Here is a 27,997-nt window from a genome sequence, read left to right as displayed (position 1 = left end):
AAATCAGCTTTTCATATGCTAATAGATTTATAGAGAATCTTGGACCACTTACCCCTTTCCCACGTGAAACTCCCATAAGTTCCACAGCTGAACCTTTCAGTATGTTAAGATCTAGCCTGAGAAATGTGTTCTGCTTCTGAATGAAGATTTATATTAGTGTCAAGTCAAACCCTAACAGGAAATACCACTAAAGTTTCCCCCAACCATTACTATTTGGGGGAGGGAGGGCCTACCTGTGATTTCATTTATTTAGGGAATACTGATTGTTAGAAACACCCTCTACCATTCAAGGTGAGTCATTCATATGTAACTTAATGAGACAGCATGGTATAGTAGATAAGAATACTGAATTTGGAGTCAGAAACATCGTATGACCCTATGGCAGATACACATGGTGCGAGCATAAGCTAGCTAGTGCCAGCTTCTCAATGCTCTAGGCAATTCTTTAAGACTTCAGTTGCAGGGGTGGCTAAGTGAGACTACTATGCTTTGCTCTGCATTCAGACTCCATAGGTGGGCTAGGTATTCCATGAATAGAGCACTGACCCTGGAGTCAGGAGGACCTGAGTTCAATTCTAGCCTCAGACTCTTAACACTTACTAGCTGTGTGACCTTGGGCAAGTCATTTAACCCCAATTACCCTGTCTTCCACCCTCCAAATAGCAAAAAAAAAAAAAGAATTAGGTTACAAAGAAGGTGCTGACCTGCATTGGATCCATTGCTATTCTCCATACCAATGACATCACAGGCCCAAGCCCCTATCCCTATCCTTAGGAAGTAGCATTAAGAAAAATTACTTTTTCAGGATTGCATGGCTGATATGCATCAGAGATGGGACTTGAATCCCAGTTTGTCTGGTTCTAGAGCCAGCCCTAGGACCATGATGCTATTCCACTTCTCCCTAAGGTTGTAATAACGCAAAACCGATATAGCACTTTAAATTTTGCAAGGTGTTTTACACACATTATTTATTTCAGTCACAGAACAACCATTAGAAGTAGGTACTATGGGGTGGCTAGGTGGCGAAGTGAATAGAGCACCAGCCCTGGAATCAGGAGGATCTGAGTTCAAATTCAGCCTTAGACTCTTAACATTTACTAGCCATGTGACCTTGGGCAAGTCACTTAACCCTGATTGCCCTGCCTTCCCCCCTCCAAAAAAAAAGAAAGCAAAAAAAAAAAAAGGAATTTTTAAAAAAGAAGTGGGTACTACTATTATTTTCATTTTACAGATGGTGAAGCTAGGACCCAAAGAGCTGAAGTTACCTTCTCAAGGTTAGACAACAATTAAGGGTCTGAAGCAGAAATCCAGTCTAGGTCTTCTGGACTCCATCTCCAGTACTTTATCCATTATGCCACACCGCTCCACTAAATTACAGATGAATTGCTGACCTGCCTTAGTGAAAGAAGTTTCCTCACCCTGCATTCCAGGCACAGATGCCAGCAAGAAAAAAAAAGAACTGGCATTTCTACCTCTCAGGGTTTGCTTTGAAATCCACTCAAACACAACCCTCATTCAGAGGCACAGCTACATTTTCCCATCCAGGCTTTAACATACTAAAACTATTTTGACTCTAAGACTGCAGTCTCTAGGCAAGGGGGGGAATCAAACATACAGCCAAACAAACAAAAATCAAAACAAAAAACCTTTTTTTTTGTCTTTGGAAGCAAGCTACATTATTCCTCCATCCCAGTCACCCAGGATGACAATGTAGCTTGTCATCTTCAACTCCTCATTTCACCTCCATTTCCAGTCAGTTGCCAAGTCCTAGTGATTCCACTTTTGTCACACCTCTTGTAAATACACTGTTCTTCCCTCTGACACTACCTAGTGGCAGTCAGGGCCCTGGCGTAGGACCTTATCACCTCATGCTAGGACTATTGCAATAACCTGATGGTTGGTCTCCTGCCCTCAAGTCTCTCCCCTCTCCAGCCCATCCTCCATTCAGAGAGTCAAATTGCTTCTAAGTGTAGACCTGACTTGGCCATCCCTTATCTCATTCAGTAAATTCTGGTGGCTTCCCATTACCTCCAGAATCAAATATAAAAAGCTTTTCGGGGTTTTCAAGCCCCCCCCTATTTTGCTCCACCCTGCTTCTGTAGTTTTCTAACACCTTACTACCCACCATGTATTCTTCCTTGCTATTTCTCCTCCATCTCCCAGATCTGTGCATTTTCACTGGCTATCCCTCATACTTGGAATTCTCTCCATCTCCTTTCCTCCCTGACTTCCTTCAAGTCCCAGATAAAATTCCACCTTCTGGAAAAAGTCTTTCCCAATGCTGCTTAACGCTGGCTGTTCCCTCTAAGATTATCTCCAATTTATCCTGGATATATCTTGCTTGCACATAGTTGTTTACATGCTGTCTCCCAACATCAGACTGTGAGATCCCTCAGAACAGACTGTTTTTTGCCTTTTTTTTTTTGTATCCCTAACGCTTAGTGGTATATCCTATAGTAGGTGCTTGATAAATGTTTGTTGACTTGCTTTAAGACTATTTTTGTGAGCAGGACTGATATTACAAGAAAATGAAGTTAACAGCTGCCTACCTGATGCAATCTAAGAAGCATCACAATGCCCCAGCCCTGTCTGCTGGTCTTCTTTACCATTGCCTCCTTACCTCTGTGTTACATCAGAAAGAGCCCTGGGTTCAAATCCCTCCCAACATGTGTAACCACAGGCCTCAGTTTTTTTATCTATAAAATGAAAGAGTTGTACTAGATGACCCCCAAGGTCCCTTCTAGTTATACTTTTGTGATCATTTCTTAAGGAGATATTCAGGATAGGGATACACACACACACAACTTTCTGACACAAGTGTTGTCTGAAGCCACCTTCCTAAGTAGTATTATGATCCTTAAAGGAATGAGCTGTGCAGACTCACCCAAGAGTGTGGAAAGAGGATGGAACATGAAAGAAAGAGGATGGGGGAAATGGCTATTGATTAAACAAACATTAAAGAGGAAGCGTGGTGTAGTTAAAAGAGCACTGAACTAGAGTCAGAGGACATGCCTTCCCTCTGAGGTCCCTATCAGCTCTAACTTCTAGGATCCTCAGAGGCACGTATCATCTTTTGACTACAGTCTTATGGATTGCAGTCACCGGCCTTAATTCCTTCAATAATCAACATCACTAGTTTATTCAGAACTCAGAATATACATATATACATGTATAGCCCCCAGACCTCGATACAGTCAAAAATATCCCCATTATCACATTCAGCCACTGATTCAATTCAACTGAAAACAACAACAGTGCTCCGTTAAAAGGAGAAGCTAGTGTATATCAACCACACAGGTACACAGCATGGTCAGATCCAGTTTCCAGCTTGTCTTCTTCATTCCTTTCTCCTCTATCCCTAGCCAGTTAAGCGCTCTCTTTCAGCCCCCTGATTCTTGAGGAAACTCTCCAGGCATAATCCCTGGGTTCAGGCCAAAATTGCTCTTCAGGCAACTTTCTGGCATCCCAAGTGAGTTTTTCCTCTTCTCCCTGGGTCCCCACACTCAAAAATTCATCTGAGGTCAATTTCTCAATCTTTTCTTTTCCAGCTAATGCTCTGATTAATAAAAAGACAATAATCTAGTTTCTCCAGGTTCTTTTTCTTTATTAGCTATTTATCTATTCTTTTTTTTTTGCTTCTGACCCTTCCACACTCCTATTTTTCTGTTTCCCCTCAATTCATTTTCATCCTATCACAAAGGAGCAGTGCCCACACTTTTTACATTTAAGACTCAAGCTAGCTTTCACCTACAGCAAACCAGCATACATCTATAATTTATGCAGTTGAGGAGGGGAGCTATTCATTACATTACATTTTAAATAGGTTAAAGCATTAAGTTATCTGGGATGGGTAGGACATTGGATGGGCAATGTTATTAATCAAATGAGTTAGCCAGAATGTCAGGGTTAAAGAAATAATAGAAGCGTGTATGGGAAGGAATGCATGCACTCAGCACAGAGTTCCAGAGACGTCAGAGAATGGGAAAGGAATTTACATAGCAATCATTGATTTGCCTGGGTGTTAGGCAAGCCTAAGAGAAAGAGTTGTTCCCCTTGATACACCTGGAGAAAGTGATTCTTAATGGAGATGTTGCAAAACATCGTGCAAGTAAATAATAGATTGGGTAGAATCTGAGAGTTCAGTATTATTAGTCTAATCCACACCAGAAAGGCAAGAAGTGTACAGGAGTTCCATTGTTTAAATTACCAGTGACATTACTGAAACTTCCACAGCTTAACCATATACATGAACAGAAGAGAGCCCAGGTAAAATGACTGTAAATGCAAAGTCTATCCAACTGGCCATTAGAGTACCTTTTTTTTTCCCAAGAAAGAGGATCTGAAATAAGTTCTCTGAATATGTGTGTGTGGGAAAACCCATCTCAATGGGTATGAATAAGTGAATGAATGCAGTGAATAGATTATTCATGGAACTGCTGTATGCTGCATTAACTGATATGGTTATAATAAGGAGAAAAAGTGAAATCTGCATCACAGCTGGTCTCACTCATTCAAGATATGACCATTTGGGGAAACTTCTTACTACAGTTACCAGCTAAGAAAAAGGTACGGGATCCAGTAAGGAAGGACATCTAACAAGGACTATTTTATTTATATTGTTACCTAGGCGAAAACAGGCCCTCGGGGAACTGGGAAGAGAACTCACTGGGAATGGAGGGAAAGTAAATAAGAGTCTGGGGGGGCGATGTTTGTGCTACAATGTGGTAGAGGAGTCAGCCTTAGAAATTCGTCATAGGGGAGCACTCAAGACAATTATTTTTAGACTTCACAATTTTGCCGTTCGTGCGACCCGTTCTGCCTCCCCGTCTTACATAAATACAAAAAGGGGGAAAGAAATTAATCTGTATTTCACTCGCTCTCTCCACTCTATTCCAGGTACGAAAGTAGCCCAATAAATGAGACGCTAATGACTTGCCCTTAGCAAATGGCCAAGAGGCTCTACGAAAGGCTACGCTTGGGGTAGCAGAGGAGAAGGGAGTCCGTGCCTACGTACTGCAACAAAAGCAACAAAGACAGAGAGCAACCCTCAGACTCACCACGTCCATGATTTGCAGGAGGCTCAGGGAGAAGTAGACTGTTAGCGGCTGGGAGTCGTTGGCGACGGGTCTTTCCAAAGGGTTGTAATTTTTGAGCAGTTCCTTATAGAGCTTCCTCTGGAACTCGCCTTGCAGGGATGCTTCAATAGACGAGGAACTAGTTAGGCCGCTCAGAGTCGGCCAGGCAGGGACACTGTACCCCAACTTCTCCGCTCCCCAGGATCCCCAACTACTCCCGCGTCGCCTCCCCTCCCGCTCCAGCTGCCCCCGCCGCCCAGCACACACATGCCTCCAGAAAAAGAGAAACCTGGAGTGGTGGAGCCTAAGAACCCGTTCCCTTTCCGCTTCCAGGTCTGCCTCTCAGCGTGCGAGTCTGTGGGGCATCCCGTCCTTCTGCCCATCCTCCAACCCTCGGGCTAGACCCCGACCCCAGGAAGGTAGAAGGCAGGAGACTGGGGAAATAGAGGGTCCCGCCACTCTGCCCTCCACTGCACACCCTAACTCCGCAACCCCAAGAACTGAAGGGAGAGGGGTCCTTGCCGGGTACCAAGCAAAAAGCTGGGTAGCGCAAGGGGCAACGCCCCCCACCACTGCCCTCACCCTTCTCCTAACGCTACGGGATCTCAAAGCCCCGTTAGCGTTTGGGAAGGAAAGGAGGAGTGGAGGGCGGGGAGACTACGAGCGCAGCTTTACCGTGAAGGAGTGAAGCCGCCACCACCAACCACACACTCCCCTGCTGGCGGCTCATTCTGAGGTGCCCCGCAACCTCCCCCGCTCCAAGTCCAGCCACAAAGTTGGGGACGGCCCCCCTGCGAGGCGCCAAGCAGCCGAGTCCCGCGGGCTCCTGTCACCAGCAGCAGCAGCTGCGCTGCCCTTGTCCGCCGCTCGGCTCTCCGTCACTTGCTTGCTCCCTCCCTCCCAGAGCTCCTGTCCCTCCCTCGCTGCCACCCCGGCTTCGCTCCTTCCTTTAAAGAGTAGGCAGCCCTAACAGTACCCGGCAACTCTGAAACGCCCCCCGCTCCGCCCCCCAAGCTCTCCACGTGATGAGATCCCCTCCTCTCCTGCCCACCCCCAGATTTCACTCACTCCAGGAGCCAGAGGGAGAAGATAGGGAGACCAGTGCCGGGATTACAAGGAGGCAGAGGTTGGCCAGAGTACTGCAGCTGATAGGCATGCATGCTCAGAGATTAGTGGCTCTCCTGCCAACCCACGGTCACGAACCGCATTTCACCCTGCTCTTGCTCAAAACCTCAGACCACCCAGAACTCCCTCAGTTCCAACAACTTCCCTTCTTTTTCTTTCTCTGACCCCTACTCAGTCTCACACCTTCCCTTACTTCAGTCCTCAACCACCAAGATGTTGCAAATAAATGATTATTCTCTGGATCACCTACCATTTTCCCGGTCTCCAACCTTTCCATATTCAGAGAAGTTTGATGAGTTCCGTGCTAATCACAAGAATATGGGTCACTCTACTACAGTGATTCCAGCTTGGTTCTGGAAGTCCTAAAAATAAAAAAAAAAATTAAATTAAATTTAGAAGTTCATACCTCAGGGTGGACTTGAAATTTTAATTCACTTTCAGAGCCCTTCTCTGACTTCCAAGATCCTATGACAGATACAAAGACCCAAGAATAGAGCTAATTTCCCTGAGTTCTTTCTGAACCTGCCCACGTCTACTCTCCCCCCCCCCCACCAAATTAAACTGAAATTTAACCATTTCTGGAGGTAATAAAGAGTATTTTTTCCTATTACATTTCTTTCCTTCTCATCCCAAATTCTCAGCCCAGCTTCTTGATAGGGTATTCCCTTTTAATATATCACCAATTCAAATTCACTTTTGTCTGGGGCAAAGGGGACCCTATCCAATCTTCTCTTTAGGGAAGTGAATCTGACTGGGCCCCTGGGATCCCAAATTTGCTGAGCCTTGCCTCTGGAGAACTACATTCCCGAAACCAGTAGTTTTGGTTTGGGGGTTTTGTTTTTTTGTTTTTGCTTTTTCCTGAGCCTGTCCCATCCCTTGACCCAAGAATTCAGTTCGGCATAAATTCAACAAAGTTTTAAGTGCAAACTAGGTACAAAGCACAGTGCTAGGAGCTTGGGAAAAGAAAACAAGGAGAAAACAGGGAACTTGCCTACAGGGAGCTTACATTCTTGACAGTTGGGGTGGGGATACAATATCTAAACAAAGATAATTAGGTACAAGGTATATGCAAATTTCAATAAAAAGAAGTACCACTTATGGCATCAAAAAAAAAAACCCTAATATAGGAAGCACACCTGTATACAGTACTTTGAAGGAAACTAGAGATTCTGGGAGACAGAAGTAAAGAAATACATTCCAAACCTGGGACACCCCAAAGTTTTATATGTATATAAAATGGTTAGCATGGCTCAGGTTGAATGTCTACCTACCTCCCTCTGCAGGAGATTCATATATTCTGCAGAAGAAACCACTAATCATTAACAACAAAAAATTGAGTGAGCTGCTATACTACATGTCTAGTATAGTGTTCCATACTGTGGATTAAAAAAAAAGTATAGAACACCATCCTAAAGGAACATAATTTGGAGAAGAGATTGTGTGTGTGTGTATGTGTGTATCATGGACCTGGTGAAGCCCATGGACTTCTCAGAATGATGTTTATAACTGTTTAAATTAAATAAATAAGATTGATAATAATAGCTAAGATTTCGAAGTACTTGTTATGTGCCAGGCACTGTGCTAGGTGCTTTACAAATATTATCTCATTTGACCCTCTCCCTACCTGAGAGGTAGGTGCTGTTATGATCCCTATTTTACAGATGAGGAAATGGAGGCAAACAGGGGTTAAAAGATTTGCCCAGGGTGACACAGTTAGTAAGTGTGTAAGGTCACATTTGAACTAAGGACTTCCTGATTCTGGGTCCAGCTCTCTAACTACTGTGCCAAAACTAATCATATAGAAATATAGCTATCAAAAAAAATTGTTTCGGGGCACCCACCCAGGAACACCTGGCCGTGTAACCTTGAGCAAGTTACTTAACCCCAATTGCTTAGGGGCAGCCACGTGGCTCAGCCAGTAAGAGCACCGGCTCCAGTGTCGGGATGACCTGGGCTCAGATACTCAGCACCACACCCAGAAATATCTGGCTGTGTAACCTTGAGCAAGTTACTTAACCCCGATTGCTTTAAAAAAAAAAAAAATTGTTTCAGTTCACAGATCCTTGGTGTCAGGGAACACAAAATTTGGAGGCAGTGTAAGATCCCAGGACTGAGGAGGGGAGGGGAGGGGAGGGGAGGGGAATACAGATATATAGATTTAGATAGATAGATAGATTTTAGATGGAGATATATAGATGTAACCCCTCTTTTAAAGTGCATTGGTATGGAACTCTCTGCTTCCTGATGGAAATGAATGCCCCATTGCATGAGGGACCAGGCAGGATAGGCAAAAGTAGGACAGCTCCAGCCTTCTTCAGGCCTCTTTGGGAGCCTTCAAACCTCAAGTCTTAAACTTGGAGTCGCTTCTGGTGCCTCTGACTCCCAGCTTCAAGAAGTAAGATGTATGAGGCTGACCCCACTTGAGTTTGCTGAAGGAAAAGACTGGGAAGACTAGAGAGGAGCTGGCAGTCTCCATCATGCCTCTGTTCCCAGCTTACTACACTAGAGACTGTGAGGAGTTTCCTCTTGAGTTAGCTCTACATCTCTCATTCCTGGTTGACGTGAGTTATCTTGCTCTCAGTGAGAGAGATTTTCCACTCTGTATTTTCATGTGTGTGTGTGTGTGCATTTTCCTATGCATGTTTTCTACAATTTCTGTTTCACTACAATTTGGATAAATAGGTTTCTTTGCTATTCACTATGTGTGTTCATCATGGAAATGATATTCGATGAGAAAAGGATCAAGCCTTGGATATAGACCTTGTGATCTTCCTTCTCTCAAATAATAATGATAAAGCCATCAGAAGTTAAATTGAACAAAATCACATCCCGAGACAAATGATATTTAATAGAGCAGATAGGAATAATTCTACTCCAGAACATGCTCTCTCTGGGGAGAACAGACTGACATCCAACCTCAACTTTCTGCTCCCCCTACCCTGGGAGGAATCAAAGCCTCCCCTAGAGAAGGGAGGGAGGGAGAAGAGGCTAGAGATGTCTATTCTACTTTCCTTGGAGCCATACAATGGCACTCACTTGCAAAATGTGGACCCCTACAACACATGGGCTTCTTTCATTACATTGTTGTTACTGTTGAGTCATTTCAGTCATGTCCAATTCTTCATGACTCCAGATTGGGGTTTTCTTATCAAAGATATTGTAATGGTTTGCCATTTCCTTCTCCAGCTTCTTTTACAGGTGAGGAAACTAAGGCAAACAGGATTAATGCCCCGGGTCACACAGCTAGCAAATGTCTGAGGCTGGATTTGAACTCAGGAAGAAGAGTCTTCCTGACTCCAGGCCTGGCACTCTATTCACTGCACCACCTAGCATTTTCTTTATATAGATATAAAGATAGATATAGATATGATTTAGGCATTCCTCTTCTTATCTTAAAGAATTTCTGGAAGCTCCTTTACTAAAGCTCCCTAAGTGGGTTCTGATTGCATTGATATATGATGCAGGACTACATCATGATCCCTTAGGTAACTGCACTTTATTAATGACTTAATTAAATGTAATGGAATTCTAAATCACTGAAAATGAAAAAGGGACAAAAAAACGCCCACCTTAAGGATCAGTCTGCTCATTAATGTTTATCTTTACCCAAGTGCACTCTAGATTCACATTTTAGTATAGTTTTAAAAACACAAAGCATTGCTGCTCCTAAAATATTTTCTACTCTCAAAATCCCAGCAGAATGTTTTCAATTAATCACTATTTGTTAAGGACCTGCTGTGCACGTCACATGGCACTAGGTAATAGAACTCAAGATTTAGGTTATATCTTCCTGTCCATGGGTAAAAATTCTTTGTTAAAGAGCTTATAAAGAGGGGGTGGGGGGGAATAGTTGGCACAGTCAATAGAGCACCAGCCCTGGAGTCAGGAGGACCTGAGTTCAAATCTGACCTCAGACACTTAACACTTACTAGCTGTGTGACCTTGGGCAAGTCACTTAACCCCAATTGTCCTCCAAAAAGCAAAAAAAAAAAAAAAAGAGCTTATAAGGGTAAGAGTAGAGAATACAAAGGATTTTGATTATGCTTATATGTATTTTTCTAAACATATCTAATGAAGTTAAAAAAATAAAAACTATGGCAAGAAATATAGATGAAGACCTGAGTCCTAGGTAGCTTCCCCTTCACTCCTAGGATAAAATATAAAACCTTCAGTGTTGAAAGTTCTCTACAATCTGGTTCTCTACAATCCAGTCCTATTTCCTATTCTTTTCTTTCACTCATGCTCCATTCCAGCCAAAATGACCAGCTAGCTATTCCACTTCATGACATTTCTTCTCCCATATTATCTTTACACAGTATTTTCTGAACCCTGTGTCTAGAATACATTCCCCCTTCACACTCTTAGAATCTCTGACTTCTTTCAAAGCACAATTGAGATACCATCATCTACACTGAAAGTACTCTCTATTACTTTCTTATTTACCTATCTGTATATGCACAATTTATTTCCCAGTATAATGTAGGCTCCTTGAGGGCAGGGACTGCTTTGTTTTGGTTTCTGTGTCCCCATCATTTTCTTCTCCAGCTCATTTTCCAGATGAGGAAACTGAGGCAAACAGGATTAAGATAAGGCCAAGATCACACAGCCAGTAAGTGTCTAAGGCCAGATTTGAATTTAGGAAGAAAAGTCTTTTCTGGCTCTAGACCCAGAACTTTATCCACTTTGCCACATAGCTGCCTCTTGTGAAGGGTATTAGTATCATATTAGACAAGGAAGAGAGAGAGAGAGAGAGAGAGAGAGAGAGAGAGAGAGAGAGAGAGAGGGAGAGAGAGAGAGAGAGAATGTCGATCCAGATTGTGAAAGGCCCTCAATATCTGGCTAAGGAATTTGTGTGTTTTAACCATAGTTACCATGAAGCTACTGCAAACATTTGAGCAAAGGAGTGACCTGGTCAGATTATTACATTAGGAAAATTTAACTTAGAAACCATGTACAGGATGTATTAGAGTGATATTGGAGAGAAGAAGTTAGTATTACAGTTGGGCAGCTAGGTGGCACAGTGAATAAGAGCACTGGCCTTGGATTCAGGGGAATTGAGTTCAAATCTAGTCTCAGACACTTAACACTTACTAGCTGTATGACCTTGGGCAAGTCACTTAACCCCACTTACCCTGCCTTCCGCCCTCCAAAAAAAGAGCAAAAAAAAGAAGTTAGTACTATAGTCCAAGTGAGACATATTGAAAGAAGCTACTTTTTGTAGCGCAGGCCTTCATGACTACAAACGCTTTGAGAAATCATGTTGAAATGGGACCCAAAAAACTTTTACTTGCTTACATTAAAATAAGAATATTAGAGAGATAGAGGAAGATGTTTCTCACTGCTGGAAGTATGCCGAAGTAATCAATTATGCAAAGTCAGATCTTCTCTAGTAAAATTAGTAGAAAGGCTTCTATGGTGCCTGGATGTTGGTTTCTTTCACAATTTAGAAGCTTCCTGGGAAAAGCTTCCATTCCCATTTCAGGGCATTATAGTAATAGCTTGGCTAGAAATTAGGCAGGAAGCATACTAGATGAGAGGGACCTCTCCCTTCACAGACTTGAGGATAAGGTGAATGGACTGCTTTCAAGAGAAGTATTGAACATACTCCCTGCATCTGGCCCAAAAATAAAAAGCAACCCATGCACAAGATACGTTTCGGTTCCTGTTCTAATCTGTGTTTTTCTGTTAAATCAAAGAGTCTGATTTTGAAGTACAGTCATTCTGAAGTTCAAACCTCTCTGGAAGTCTCCATATAGAGATCATCTTCCTTTCTGGTGAGGTATCAGAGGGGAAAGTGTTCACTTGTGTTGCCAAGAGATAAAGGAAATGCCTTAGCTCCTTAATGGTGCCTCTTAATGAACTAATTGAGAATCGTGGGCTGGAAATGGGGGTGGGTACAGTGACTTTGGATCCAGAGTTGAGACCCCACCTCTCATCCTTTCTGACCCTTACTCTGACCCTGTGTTACCTTAAACAAGTCACTTAATTTTCCTGAGTCTCAGTTTGTTCACCTAAAGAAGGAGAGGGTTGGACCAGATGACCCCTGAGTTTCCTTCTAGTTCCAGATTGATGATCTTATAATTTAGAACCAGAAGGGACCTTAGTGATGTGCTAGCTCAAAATCTCATTTAATAGTTGAGGAAACTAAGACCCCTAGAAATTAGCTGTCTTGCTTGCCCAAGGTCACACAGCTAGGAAACATCAGAAGATGAGGAAAGGTCCTATTCTGGTCTTATCCCACTTTACTCTCTTCACATTCTTCATGCCCCAGTGAAAACACTTTATCCACCACTATATAGCCCCAGACTATGGCACAATTATCTTACCTGTAGTAGGTACGTAATAAGTGTTTATTGAGTTGAATTGAATGTCCCATATTTTCCAACCTGTATGCCTTTATATATAGTTTACTCGTGCTGTTACTCATGCTGGGATCTTTCATTTTTCCCCTTCTCTTCAAAAGAATGGTGTTTCCTGAGAGATCTGGAAAAGCCATAACTCTCCCCACCCCCTCTCCACTTAAAAATATATTTTTTTATTTTTCCTTTTTGTTATGAACATGGTAATCAACAGCAAACAATCATTTCAAAATACAAAGCACAAGAAAAAGACTTGCATAGAAGTTGTTCAGTATAATTGGTTTTTTAAAGTATCTATTAAACTTAAAACCAGCTGTTCATAATGAAAATTCCTAGTTTCATATATAGCCCTCATTATCTGTTCTTTGTATATGGAAATGTTCCTGTTTGGTAATGTTTGGCAGAATCATAATAACAAAATAGAAAATTTATTAAATTAATCATATATCAAATTTAACAAAGGAGTAACAAAATTGTTTTTGTGTCCCTTCTGTCCTTTTGGTTTCTTATTAAAGCTCTTTTTAAAAAAATCACTACCTTGCCTCCAACCCACAAAAATAGAAGCCCTGCCTTGTTACAAATATACATAGTCAAGCAAAACATACCAGCACATAAGCTAAATCTAAAATCACATGGCCTGGGTGATTTGAATAAATATATCTACTTTAATTTAAAAGAAATTTTTCAATACTTAATGGGGATCCAAAGAGATCATAAAAAAGGGAAAAGGACCCACATATATAAAAATACTTATAGCAGTTCTTTTTGTGGTGGCAAAGAATTAGAAATTGAGGGGATGTCCATCAATTGAGGAATGGTTGAACAAGTTGTGGTATATGAATGCAATGGAATACTATTGCTCTATAAGAAATGATGAGCAGGCAGATTTCATAAAAACCTGGAAAGACTTACATGAACTGATGCTGAGTGAACAGAACCAGGAGAACATCATATACCATAACAGTAACATTATAGGAAGACCAAGTTTGGCACTTAGCTCTTCATGGTAATATAATCATCTAAGACAAGTCCAAAAGACTTCTGATGGAAAATGCTATCTACATCCAGAGAAATAACTATGGAGGTTGAATGCAGATCAAAGCATACTATTTTCTCTCATTTGTTGTTTTTTCTTTCTCATTGTTTTTCCCTTTAGTTCTGATTCTTCTTTCACAACATGACTAATGTGGAAATATGTTTAATATAATTGTATATGCATAGCCTATATCAGATTGCTTGCCATCTTGGGGAGGGGGAAGGGAGAAAAAAAATCTGGAACTCAAAATCTTATAAAAGTGAGTGCTGAAAACTATCTTTACATGTAATTGGAAAGAATAAATACTAGTAAGTGGGAGGAAATACATAATATGAATCATTCAGGGAGAAACTGAGCTGCTTCATCAGCTCCTAAACAACTGAGAAACATCCCTCAGGTATCAGGGAAGGAAAAAGAACATCAAGATTGGTTGTCATCAAATTGACAGAATCACAGAGCAGGGGTTTTAACCTAGGATTCATGGCCAGATTTCAGGAGGTCCAAGAATTCAAATGGGAAAATATTACTTTTTTTCTCCACTAACTTCTAACTGAAATTTAGCATTTCCTTCAAGTATTTAAAAACATTATTCTGAGAAAGGGAACATGGGCTTCACCAGACTTCCAAAGAGGTCTATGATACACACACAAAATAAATAAATAAATAAAAATAAAGGGTCAGAACTCCTGATTTAGAAATAGAAGGTCTCTTAGAGGTCATCCAATCCAACCTCTTCTTTTTACAGATGAAGAAATTGATATTAAGTGACTTTCCCAAAGTGACTGAACATATGCCCTCTATCTCCAAAAGCTCATGTGTTTTCTACCACACCATGATGACTCTCATTTCTAAATCTGAGGTTGGTGAAAGAAACTTTCTTGAAGTTATCTGTCATTCAGTAAATACCCATTTATTAAGCTCCTTCTAAATGTCAGGCACTGTGCTAACCACTGGGGGATACACAAAGAGACAAAAGATACTCCCAGCCCTCAAGAAACACACAATCTCATAGGGGAGGTAACAAGCAAATGAATATGTACAAATAAGCTTTAGAGGATAAATTGGAAATAATTACAAAAGGAAAGACACTAGGAATAAGAGATGTTGGGAAGGCTTCCTGTAAAAGATGGGATTTTATTAGGATTTATGGAAGCCAGTAGGTAGAGATGAGGGAGGAGAGCATTCCAGTCATGAGAGCAGCCAGATAAAATATTTGGAGCCAAGAGATGGAGTGTCTTATTCATGGAATAGCAAGGAAGTCAGTGTCACTAGATTCAAAGAGTGCACAAGGGAGAGTAAGGCATAAGGAGAATGTAAAGTTAGAAGGGGGCTAGGTTATAAAGGGCTGTGAATGCCAAGCAGAGCATTTTATATTTAATCTTAGATGAGAGAGGGGGCTACTGGAGTTTATTAAGTAGGGGGATGATGCAATTGGATTTGTGCTTTAGGAAAATCAATTTGGTGAGTGAATGTGGGATGGATTGGAGTAGAGACTTGAGGCAGGCAGACCCACCAGCAAACTGTTGAAATAGTTCAGGCATGAGGTGATGAGGGTCTGGACCAGAGGGGTGGCAGTGTCAAAGGAGAGAAGAGTGAGTACTCACAAGATGCTGCAAAGGTGAAATCCACAAGCCTTGGCAACAGGTTGGAAACAAAGAGGAGATGCCACCTAGGTTTTGAACCTGATGGACTGAGAAGATGATGTTGCCCTCTATAGAAATAGAGAAAGTAGGACATGGGAAGGTTTTACGGGGAAAGAAAATGAGATTTATTTTGGACAGATTGAGTTTAAGATGTCTACTGGACATCCAGTTACCTTGCACAATTAACTTTTGTGGATTTGAAAGTATTTACTTGTTTTTTAGTTATATGCTACATAAAGTGTTGATTTGTTTTGCTTGATTGTATTTTTGGTTAAAAGGATGGGCTTCCATGGTGGAGGGGAAACATATTTGGTGGGTAGTATAAACATTTCTTTTTAAAAAGAAAGAAAAGAGCATCAGTGAAACATTAAAAATTTACACAGACAAGTAGAAGGCAGGGGACAGAAGCAAGCAGGATACAAAAAACTGCTACTATCCTATAAAATGCAACATATGCTTTAAAAAACAAACTATGTAACAGAATTTGACAGTTTCATATATAACCCTCTTTCTGTTATTTTTATTAAAATGTTCATGTTTGCTTATGTTGGTTAAGTTTATAATAAAAAATAATACATTTAAATAATGTGGCATAGTCTCAAAATATCTCAGAAAGAAAGAATTTGGTTAGTGCTTAATAAGTTCCCAGGCATAGAAGTGCTAATGAAATAATTATCACCTGTAGCCTTAAGAATAAGTTGAAGCAGCCTATCACTCTCAGACTCTACTACACATTCCCCAAACAGGAAATCGTCTCAAGGCTTATAGGGACACAGTGAGCAAAGAAAGCCAGGAGGGACAGCAACATCACAGACTCCTCCTGATTTATGCCACCTGTGGCCAGGCTCTGGTGCTTGGGAATGGTGTACTGACTTGGCTAGGGGCAGACATAGACACATTGGTGCTGCTGCTTACCCTTCCCCAAAGATCACCAGCACATCCCTCAAAGGAATATAGTGCACACAGAGGAGAGCAGAGACCACCAAACCATCCCAGACATACTTGCTGTCTTGCTTCACCAAGAGTTCTACACATTTCCATCCTTTTCTCTCTTTGCTTTATGTCACTCTGCATTAGCAGCATTGTATGAGGCCAGTAAGAGTTGCATTGTCCCTCATTGTCCACTCTAATGTCTGCAAGCAGTCAAATGAGCATTCTCCTGGAATTAATGGTCATACATTACTACCTCCGACATTCTGTTGCCTTATTTTCCCCAACTTATGAATATATACGCAAGGTTGTGATTAAGCTTAATGTATCCAATGTTAGGGGCAGCTAGGTGGTACAGTCGATAGAGAGTCGAACCTGGAGTCAGGAAGGTCTGAGCTCAGTTCAGGAACACCTTCGTTTTACAACACCACTCTCAATTCAAAGATGAGTAAATCGAGACCCAAAATGGTTAAATAACTCACACTGTAACCAGTAGTAGAATCAATTTTCAAAGCCAACTCTTTTCATTCCAAATTTTTTTTCCCATTGAACCATAGCTGCATTTCTGATTCATCTAGCTTCTGCCTGAAGCCAGGTATCTAATCTTCCAAAAAATGAGTTTAATCCCTTCTCCCCAGGAAAAGGTGCCCTGCAGCAGGTATCAAAATGACAGTTTTGTTCTCAACACTTGTTTCAACAGGATGTTGGTTACTTATAAGGTAAAGTATATTTTTACATTTGGAATCATAGGGCTAGAGCCATGCAGTCCAGTCTCCACATTTTACAGATGCAGAAACTGAGGTCAAGGAGGTTGAGTCCAATGTCATACAGGTAGTAAAAGTCAGATGCAGGATTGGAACCCAGATCTCCTAACTCCAGAGCCAGTGAGTGCTTTTCCCATTATACCTTGCTGGCTGCATGCATTATTTTTTAAATTTTGTTTATACAAAAATCACAAGTAAGTAAATCAAATTTGGTGTCTATTATTTTTAGTTATCCACATCTGAAGGAAGCCTAACCACTGCACCTGCTGTTTCCCAAATGGCCACCATAGGTCATTAGCTGGAAGCTGCTATTAGTGTAGGCAAAGTATCTGTGTAAAATTAATTCTCCACCATTGTACTGACCTTAGATATTTTAGCCTATTTTAGTAATATAACCGTCATTTTCATTATACAGATTACAAAATTCAGGCTCAAAGGTCATATGTAACTTGTCCAAGACCACACAATTAATTAAGAGGGCATTAGAATGGCAGACAAGAACTTCGTCTACTCCATCATAGCCAAACACAGTGTGTCCTTGGGATTGTCCTCCAAGCAGATGTACCTCAGAGTAGTGTCAAGGCTATCAGGATGGGAGAAAAAAAGGTTGATAACCTATTGTGGGAGAAAGAAAACTAGAATTGGAATCAGAGGAAATGACTTTAATCTCTGGTTTTGCTACTGCTTATTGTGGGATCTTAGAAAAAATACCATCACCTCACTGGGCCTCAGTTTCCCATCTTTAAAATGACTAGTTGCTGTCTGAGATCCATTCTAACTCTAAAATATGTGCCCTAGGCTAGGAGGAAAATGTATTTGCTGGAGACAGATGTTGCATTCATGAAGCCTAAAGGTATGAGAAGGAGAAAGAAAGAAAGCACAGTGAGATAGAGGACTGGTCAATACTAATTTCTGACTTTTTCTTCCTTCCTTCTTTTTCTTTCACTTTTACTTTTCTTTCTTTCCTTCTTTATTTTACTGATGTATAAATATTTTTCAGGCCCTAAGACTTTTCATCTCCTGCCCCCCTTCTTTTACAATGGCTACTGCCCATACCTGCAATGTTCTCCCTCTTAACCTGCACCACTTTGATTCCCTGAATACCTTTGAGAGTGAACTTAAGCATGGCTTCCTCCTAGTTTCTGGTACCTCACTAAGTCTACCTTCCATCTACTGTTATCCCTTCCACATTCCAACTTTCCCCATCTTGGTTTTTCTATATTGTATGATGGCATAAGAAATTAAATGGCATTTTTGGGAGAATTTTGCAGAAGCCACAGAGGACGCACCCCAGGGTGAGAAGATAACACAGGAAAAGTTTAGAAATTCAGAAATGCATAGAATATATATATATATAGTACTGTATAATATCAACATGCTATATCTTTAAAAAAAAAAAAGAAAGAAAAAGAAAAAATTCAGACTTCTCTTGTATGAAAGGAGGGCCAAAAAATTTTACATGGATTTTCCATATTACAGGGTGCCATGCCCCTGGCCCCCACAATGTAGGAAGGATAACTATACTCTGTATTTATCTTGCACAAAACAAAGTATGTATCTGTTGCCCTGCCCATTAGAGTGTTAAGTTCCTTGATGGCATAGACTATTTTGACTTTTTCTTTGTTTCCTTGGAACTCAAGCATATAATATGCACTAAATAAATGCTCATTCTTTGATGAATTGAGTCACCTTGAAAATCAAGTTTCCACTGGATCCTTCCTGATACAACTTTCAATGTTTTTAGGCTACTGAGGGATAAGCTGAGCTCTACCTTCCTGGTTTTATTTGTAGGGCAACAGCCTTCAAATTATTTACAAAGCCAAATTCCTTAGACCTTTGCAATTGTACTATTTCCCATTTACAGGTGGAAATGGTTAAAAACTTCAGTGATAAGATGAAAAGGAAAAATAAGGCACCATCTTCTCCCTTGTCTGTGAGAGAAAATCTTCATTCATAACAGCCAAATCATAGTAATAGATATTTATGTCTAGAGGGATGCTTACACACTACCTAGTCCAACCTTTTCATTTTGAAAATCAAGAAAGAGTAGAGGTGGAAGGGGGTGAAGGGAGGATTTGATGTGATTTACTCAAATCCACAGACTTAGTTAAGCTGGGACTAGAATATCAGTCTAATAATTCATAGTATAAGACATTGGTACTACACAATGGATCAAACACAGAAAACTGCCTATCAGTGATAAGCTCATTCAAAGACTGACTTCATCATCCTTGCTTTCCTGATATCTTTGTTTTGGGTTTTGGTTTTGTTTTTTTTCCCCCCAAGGCTTCTTCCCTCTCAAACTGACTCCAGCTCCTGGCTATTTAATCCAATATATTTGTCCAAGTATTAGAAACCTGGACTTCAGTTCCTGCTATATCCACTAACTAACTATCAATAGATAATTCTATTTGACTCAATTCAACAAATTATTTTTGCTTTATGACCCAATGGTTTATTACCCTTAGTAATGACCATTCTTCTCCCACTTCTGATAGCTTTGTCTAAGACCACCTACCTTTCTGCTAAGTATCAACTACAATCTTTTCCCGGTCAATTCTCATTAATTAAACACATCAACCAAGACCTATCATCAAGAAGTGGTTAATTCCAATGGAAGTCATATAGTATTTTGCCTTTTAGGAAACATGTAGTGAACAAATCCCTACATATGCTTCCTGGAGGAAGCAAATATGATATAAACAACAAAAAATCTCCAGTCTCCTGGGACATGAATCCAGTTCATAAGCATAAGGAGCCATAGAAAATGGTCTGGGTATGCCAAGATTTGCCAGCACACCCTCTAGCCATTATCATTACCACTGACCTTGCCCCAAGGGCAAAGGTATACTGGTTCCCCATTCTATGGACCCCATGGATATAACAGAATGGGTCCCAAGAACTATCAAATCTGATAACCACTACTCACTTCTAGTAATTCATGTGAGATCAAATTATATTATCATCATTGATGAACATAGAAAGTATTGCCAAGGAATGTGACGTACTGAACAAAAAAAGTACTTGAGACCTTGGGCACTTGAGACATGGGGGCACAGGTGAATTTTTCATTTATAGGACCAATAAAAAGGTAGGGATGGGGAGGAAAAGGGAACTATATTTGGGAAGTGATCAACTGTCTAAAAGGATTGGTATCTGAAAGTGTTTAGGGTTACTGAACCATGGCATAAAACACAGGAATGATAGGCCCTTGGCAAGGGATGGAGTGCACATGGTAAGGCAAAAAGCATACCTATCAACACATTTGTTATGGGAAAAAAAATTTTCAGAGTCTCAAAAGTCTAATTGAAAGACCTTCAGAATGAAAGGGGAAGGGCTGGGAGAAAATTACCCATGTTATCTGACAAGCCTTGTACCACAAGACATGATAAGCCCAATAGTTCACAGGAGATAGTGCCCAAGAAGAGAGGTAGCAATAACACTTGGAGCTCAGATGTCTATATGCAAAAACACAACATATGGGCAATAACTCAGGTGAAATAAAGAGAATCAAAAGCAAAGGAGCAATCATGAAGATCAGGTGGTATGAGAGGCACAACAGTAATATGGCTGTGGACAAGTATTCCTTATTCAGAAGGAACAAAGTAGATGAGGTGAGGGAAAGAAAGTGAAGTAGAACTACATATTAAGAACATATAATCCTTTGTGAAGAAATCCATGGATTTAAGGAGAGAGATGTTTTGGAAAGCATATGCATGATGATCGGAATTGGCATCCCACTTCTGATATCTTTGTCAAGGGCGCCCCACCCCCTTTTATGCCAGTACCAGCTATAATCTTTTCCTAGTTGGTTCTCATTAACTAAACATATCAACCAAGACCTATCAGAGGTGATATTGAAGGAGGTCTGCTCCACAGACCATCTGATTAGAAGGAGGAACTTGGTTAGATGAGAACTCTGAGAAACACATCTCAGATCAAACAAAGTATGATATTGTAGTAATATGTAGTATGGTACCTCAGCAATCTGAATATCAGCTGGTGCTTCCTCTCTCTGCCAATAAGCAAGTGGTCAGCCATATTTTTAACTATTCAAGTCATGCCTGGAGTACAATGTTCAGTTTGGGGAACATTTTAGAAAAGATATTCACAAGGTAAGGCACGTCGAGGAGTGGGCAACTCAGATGATGAAAGAATTGAAACAACATGCCATATGTTAATGGACTGAAGGAATGGGGAAAGTGTAGCCTGAAGAAGAGAATGTTTAGAGGGGATATGATAGTTATCTTCAAGTATCTGAAGGACTATGCTGATCCCAGGGGACAGAACTATGGAAGCAATGGATGAAAGCTACAGAGGAGCTTAGGTTTGATTTGAAACTCTGTCAATAAACAGGGAGGGATAAAAAACTCATCACACACCTATAGATTCTAGTTCCCTGGAGGGAATCCTGTACATTATTAATTAATTAATTAATGATTAATGTAATTATTGACCCTCTTTAGAGGTGCGTGTTCTTCAAGATGAGATGAGGTCTCACCTTATTAAAGATCTAACCTTGTCAAGTCAAAGCTTTTCAGATGAATTTTTTTCAATCAACAAGCATTTATTTGCTCTTCCTCCTTCCTCCTTACCCCAATGGAAAAATAAAGGAAAACAAAAACAAATGGAACAAATATGCATTATCAAGCAAAACAAATTCTCGTATTGGCTCTTATCTAAAAATGTGGGTCTTGCTCTGCTCTGCGTATTAAACCCATCACTTCCACATTGGGTGGTAAGTAGCATTATTCACCATTGGTCCTGGGTAATCCTGATGGAATGAGTGCTCTATATACTGATAAGAATTCAAATTCTCTTTGAAGAATTCCTTCAAAATTAATTCATTTTTACAATGTTGCTTTCATACTATAAATCGTTTTCCTTGCTTTGTTGTGGTGGTTGTTCAAGCAGGTCCAACTCTGCGTGAACCCATGCACATCCCATGGGGTTTTCTTGGCAAAGATACTGGAGTAGTTTGCCATTTGCTTCTCCAGCATATCTTCATTTTACAGATGGGGATCTGAGATGAATAGGAGCTAAGTTGCCCAGGCTCACATATCTAGCAAGTGTCTGAGGTTAGATTTGAACTCAAATCTTTCTGACTCCAGGCCCAGCGGTTGATCTGCTGCACCACCTACCTGTGCCTTGGTTTTTCTTTACTTCACTCAAAATCAATTCATTACAAGCCTTCCCAGGTTTCTCTAAAACTGTCCCCTTCCTCATTTCTTATAGCACAATAATATTCCGTGAAATTCATATGCCATAATTTTCCCAGCCTTTCATCATTTAATAAACGTTGCCTTGGTTTCCCTTCCTTTGCTGCCATAAAAAGAACTGCTCTAAATATTTTAGTGTATATAGCAAGAGGCAGCTGGATAGTGCACTATATAAAGTGCTTATCTGGGAATCAGGAACACCTGAGTTCATCCACCCTCAGACACTAACTGTGTGACCTTGGCAAATTACTTACCTTCTCTTTGCCTCAGTTTCCTCAAATGTAATATCCTCAACAAGGATAACAGCACCTACCTTGCAGGATTGTTGTGAGGATCAAATGAGATATTTGTAAACGCTTAGCATAGTGCCTGACATATAATAGGTACTACATAAATACTTATTTCCTTCCTCAACCTCCCCCCCCCCATTTACCTAGGTCCTTTTTCCCATTCCTTTGATTTCTTTGGAGTATATGTCTAGCATATACACTAGGTCAAAGAAGATGTACAGTTTAGTAACTTTTGGGGCAAGTTCCAGATTGTTTTCCAGAATCACTGGACCAATTCCCAGTTCCACTAATGGAATGTTCACTATTTTCCCACATTCCCTCTAACATTTGTCATTCTCCTTTTTTTTGACCAACTTTGTCAATCTGGTGGGTGCAAGATAGAATCTCAGAATTACTTTATTAAGGATTTGAAGATTTTTTTTCTCATGGCTTTAGTTATTTAAGGAAAAAACAAAGATTGAGGGGGTCCTTACTAAGTTCTTCATAGGTAAATCCTCTAAATAAGAAGCAGTGTGGTATAATGGCTGGACTGCTGAACTTGAAATCAGGAAGATTTGTGTTTAAATCCTACCTCAGATACTGTGACAACAGGCAAGTCACTTAACTGCTATGTGCCTCAGTTTCCCCTTATGCAAAATGGGGATAATAATAACACCTGCTTCACAGGCTTTTGTAAGGATGCTGTAAAGAGATAATATTTTTAAGTTCTTTGCAAACTTTACAGTACTGTATAAATGCAAGATAATTCATAATAATTAGAGCTATCCAAAAGTGGAATGGGCTGCTTTGGGAGGTGATGGACTCTCCCTCATTGGAAGGTTTCAAGCAGAGATTGGATAGCCACTTATGTGATTGTAAAGGGATTTCTTGTTTAGTTATGGGGTGAATTAGATGACTTCTGAATTCTCCTCTACCTCTAAGACCCTATGATTCGATAGTAACCATAACTGACTTACTACAAGTAGCATAGACCTTTGATGTAGTAGCCTCCACAAGTGAAGAGTAAAATTAGGAGACAGTAAAGGAATTCAGTTTTGTAAGTCTCTTACACTCTCTCATAGCTATTGAGGGCTTGAATGAATGCTATAATACATACTAAGTGTTTACTACATGCCTAAGACTGTCCCAAGAATACAGATATGAAAACAAGATAGTTCTTGGCCTTGAAAGAGGTTGAATGCTAACAAGGGGAATAGTAGCCAAGGAAGACTGGTTCGATTTGGCAAGTCACAGAGATGACATATAGAGAAAGAGGAAAGACCAGCATGCCCTTTCCAGAGCTGAAACAACTAAGTCCCCCAGTGTATGGTCTCTGGTGTGAAGAGTTCACTACCAGGATAGAAGATAAGAAGACAAGGGGGGGGGGAGTATGGCTAGAGTCAATATGGATCTCTAATATATACTCCAAACTTAAATCATAGAAACTGTGGAGTTAGGAGGGACCTTAAAGACCAGCTCTATCTCAAGTAGGAGTCACTGCTATGACAATCCTATGAAATCCCAGCCTCTGTTGGATGTGACAAGTATGCAGTAACAAGGAGCCACGCAATATGGTGGAAAGAACACTGCAAGTTTGCAGCTTGTCCTCAAGCAAGTTGATTCACTTCCTGGGTCTCAGTTTCCTCATCTGCTAAATAATAGGGGAGAGGGCTAGAATAGATTAGAGGTTCTTAACCAAGGGTCTATGAACTTTAAAAATACATATATTAATAATTGTATTCCAATATAGTTATCCTTTGTATTTTATTTTATAGATTTAAAACATTGTTCTGAGAAAGGTTCCATAGGCTTCTCCAGAGTGCTGAAAGGGTCCATGACACAAAACAGTCAGGATCACTAGATGATTCCCAAAGCCACTCCTATATTGTGATGCAGTTCATTCCTTGGTCAGACAGTTCTAGTTGTTATAAATTCTCTTATCAAGCCAAAATCTACTTCCTTGTAATTTCCACCCATTGATCTTCTTTCTGTGTTCTGTAGTTATTCCCATTTTGTCTAATGTGTCATCCACAGGACAACCCTCAATTCTGGAGAATTCCCAAAGATATCCGGGAGGGGGGAGTTGGACAGGGGCTTCAAGACAGAGGCAAAACCTAACAGCCCACCAAAGGAAATAAGAATTGCTGAATGTACCATGGTGACCTGGAAAATACTCATCCAATAAAATAATATAACCACAGCAGCAACAATAATAGTGTACTTTAAATAATAATGAACTTTAAATACACTAAAGCACTTTAACAAACATTATCTCATTTAAACCTTAGGATATGGCTCACCCTCACAATGGAAGAATTGCTTAGCTTTTATATACAGCAACATAATAACATTTACAAGGAGTTTCTTGTTTTCTTTCAGCCCCATTAAATTCATTTTTAGTGGTTCCATCACCCACGGAATGTGCTACCATTCCAAAGGAACGACTGAGCTGGCAATACTCCAGTTTTCCATCATAGTTGAATGGTTACATAGTGTTCCCTAATACTCAGGCACATTTCTGTACAACAGAAAAGTTCAGGCTGTCCCACAATGGAACCAATTGCTTTGTGAGGTGATGAGCTCCCCATCCCTGACAGTATTCAAGTAGATTCTGGTTGTCTATGTGATACAATGAGTGTGTTCAGCTGGTAACTTGAAAAGTTGACATTTTCAACACACTCAGGGATGGTTAGGAAAGGCAACAATAATATCTGAAATTTACGTAACACTTTAAAATCTACAAAACACTTTATTTTATTTGAACTTTCCAATAATACTCTGTGATAGATCATTTAAGTATTTTTACCCTAGTTTGGCAGATGAAAGAACTGGGAATCAGAAAAAGTGTTTCATAGAGGGCAGTTAGGTGATGCAGTGAATGGAGCCCTGGACCTGGAGTCAGGAAACTTCAAATGCAGCCTCAGACTCTTATTAGTTATGTGACCCTGGATAAGTCATTCAACCTCTGTCTGCCTCAGTTTCCTAAACTCTAAAATCAGTATAATAACAGCACATGTCTCCCAGGATTGTTGTGAGGATCAAATGAGATATTTATAAAGCACTTAGCATAATGTTTGGCACATAGTAGATATGCTTGTTTCCTACCTTCCTTCCTTCGTTGAATCCCTAGAACCTAGAACAAAGTAGTTACTTCATAAATGCCCATTGATGGGGCGGCCAGGTAGCACAGCGAGTAAGGGCACCGGCCCCAGAGTTGGGATGACCTGGGGATCAAATCCGAGATCAGATACTTAGCACCACACCCAGAAATAACTGGCCGTGTAACCTTGAGCAAGTTACTTAACCCCAATTGCTTTAAAAAAAAAAATGCCCATCGGTTGATAAATTAACTGGTTAATTTGCCTATGACAGTAAATGTGAGAGGTAGCATTCAAACCCAGGGCTTGCTGACTCCAAGTCTAGTCATCTGGCAGCTAGAGCACCCTGAAACCTTTATCTAATAATCAGTGGTTTTTATACAGTGTGTCCAAAAAAATCTTGGTGCTGTTTTCCGTTTTAGGAGCTTAGGACACCCCATATGCCAAAAGTCTTAGTGCAGTTTTAAGCTACTAAAGCTGGAGACTGCACCAAGACTTTTCAGACACTCTGTATATCATGCTTTACAATTTACAAAGTGCTTTGTAGACATAATCTCGTTAAGAGAATATGTTCCCCTTCACCACTGACTGTCAGACAAAGATTGAGTGACCCCTTGTCAGCTATGCTACAGAGGGCACGCTTGTTCAGTTAGGGGTTGGACTAGAAGGCCCTTAAGATCCCTTCCACCTCAAAGATTCTGCGGCCTCTGGGGCAGCTAGGTGGCACAGTGAATAGAGCACCAGCTCTGGAATCAGAAGGACCTGAGTTCAAATCCAGCCTCAGACACTTAATACAAAAACTAGCCATGTGACCTTGGGCAAGTCACTTAACCCCAATTGCCCTCCCAAAAAAAAGTCAAAAAAAAAGAAGATTCTGTGGCCTCCAAACCCTTCTGAATCAGCTCTATCACCTCTTCCACTAGAGCCTGCATCTTCCTAGGCTAGAATTTGATGGAAACAATTATCTTAATAATTCACAGAGATAAAGCAGGCTATATGGTACCATGGGAAAAAACTGACCTTGGAGTCAGAGAACCTGGGCTCAAATCTCACCTGGACGCTGATGACCCGGGAGATAATGAGCAAGTCACTTAGTTCTCCCTGTCTCTAAGAGAGTCTTGGCCTATGTGATAGTAATGGCATTTAAAGATTCCCCCTGTATTGTCTTGGTTTTCAAATTGATTGTGTTAAAACCCAGAGTTTGTTAATCCCACCTGTGGGATGGGCTTGTTGATGTGAAAAGAAAGTCCTGAACTGGGAGGAGCTGGTGAGGTAGATTTGGAGAGACACTAGAGAGAGGCGGAAGATCTTTTTGGAAGCAGCACCTCGTGGAGAGAGAGAGACTAAGAGAATTGCTGGTGGCCGCTTTGAATTGCCCTGGACTTTTGAGATCTGCCCCCTGAGCTGCCAAGGACTGAGGAGACATGGCTGTTTTGCTGGTACTTTGTCTGTCTGTTTTGATGTTGTTTTGCCAGATTTGTCCACTGGTGAAAGACAGTCCTTTTGTTGAAGAAGTCCTGGAACCTGGCTGTTGGCTAAGAAGCCCTGAGACTGTCCTGCAGACAGAGAGTGAATACTGTCCACTGGTGAGGGACAGTACTGTTGTTGCAGGGGTCTGGAGACTGTCCTGCAGACAGAATGAATACTGTCCACTGGTGAAGGACAGTACTGTTGTTGCAGGGGTCTGGGAGCCTTTCTGTTGGTTCAGAAGCCCTGAAGAAGGATTTTCTTGTTGTATGTTTACAGAAATCCTGGGAGAGGGCTTTGTTAATGTGTTCAGGGGTTCTAGGACTGTTCTACAGACAGAGGATAAATTCATGAAGGGACTGGCAATGTATCTTATGGCCTTGCTAAGCCTTGTCTCCCCAGGAACTAAGATTGCTGAGAACTTGCCTCGTGTCAAGATGAAGAAAAGACCTCCATTTGGGTATTAAGTGCTGTGTTTAAACTTGATGTAACTCTGGGGTAGATTCAATTGTGATCCAGGGGGTGGGGAACTTTTGACCTTATTGTGCTCTGTGATTGACAAATGAAGGTACTTTACCTATGTTTGGAAACTAATCTCCATTTGAGAAGAGGGGTTTTGTGGTGGACTTAATTAAGGTATAGCCTAGGGGTGGAGTAGTATTTAGAACAGGGACTTTGTAATTGATTGAATGATTGGAAGATCCTGGGGTGGGGTAGTACTTGGAGATTATTTAATCACACTTGGTAAATGCTGTATTTTGAATGATGTCATGTTTTGATCTTCTCTGTTCTTGGTTTGTCACTGAATAAAATAGAGAGCACCTATGCTGGTATTTTGAACCTGGGAAGTTGCCTTTCTTTTGGCATTACATTACAGCCTAGTGTAGCAGCAAGCACCCCAAGCGTCCTCAGGGTTTGCAGCTACCACAGGTTCTTGGATCTGCTTTGTTAAAGGAAAGCAACTCAAAATGGGTTAACAAGCTTACTTTAATCAGTCAGACATATATCATTT

At 40.8% G+C, this 27,997-nt stretch overlaps 1 protein-coding gene across 1 annotated transcript in view; it reads right to left on the bottom strand.

Annotated features, from left to right (window-relative positions):
• CHRNA7 (cholinergic receptor nicotinic alpha 7 subunit) overlaps window positions 1-6,026 on the bottom strand; it is a 179,436-nt gene extending 173,410 nt beyond the window's left edge. Inside the window, exons 1-2 of the mRNA XM_069098173.1 lie at window positions 5,751-6,026; window positions 5,058-5,197 (exon numbers count right to left, since the gene is read on the bottom strand). Coding sequence (XP_068954274.1) covers window positions 5,058-5,197; window positions 5,751-5,805 — 195 coding nt within the window. The 5' untranslated portion in view covers window positions 5,806-6,026. The remainder of the gene's footprint in view (window positions 1-5,057; window positions 5,198-5,750) is intronic.
• Window positions 6,027-27,997: the final 21,971 nt, after the last annotated feature.

The sequence above is a fragment of the Petaurus breviceps genome, unplaced genomic scaffold (assembly GCF_028583685.1).
Source record: "Petaurus breviceps papuanus isolate PSGF00001 unplaced genomic scaffold, PetGlider_PUasm1.0 37, whole genome shotgun sequence".
Lineage (NCBI taxonomy): Eukaryota > Metazoa > Chordata > Mammalia > Diprotodontia > Petauridae > Petaurus > Petaurus breviceps.
This window is presented reverse-complemented; position numbering and strand designations above follow the sequence as displayed.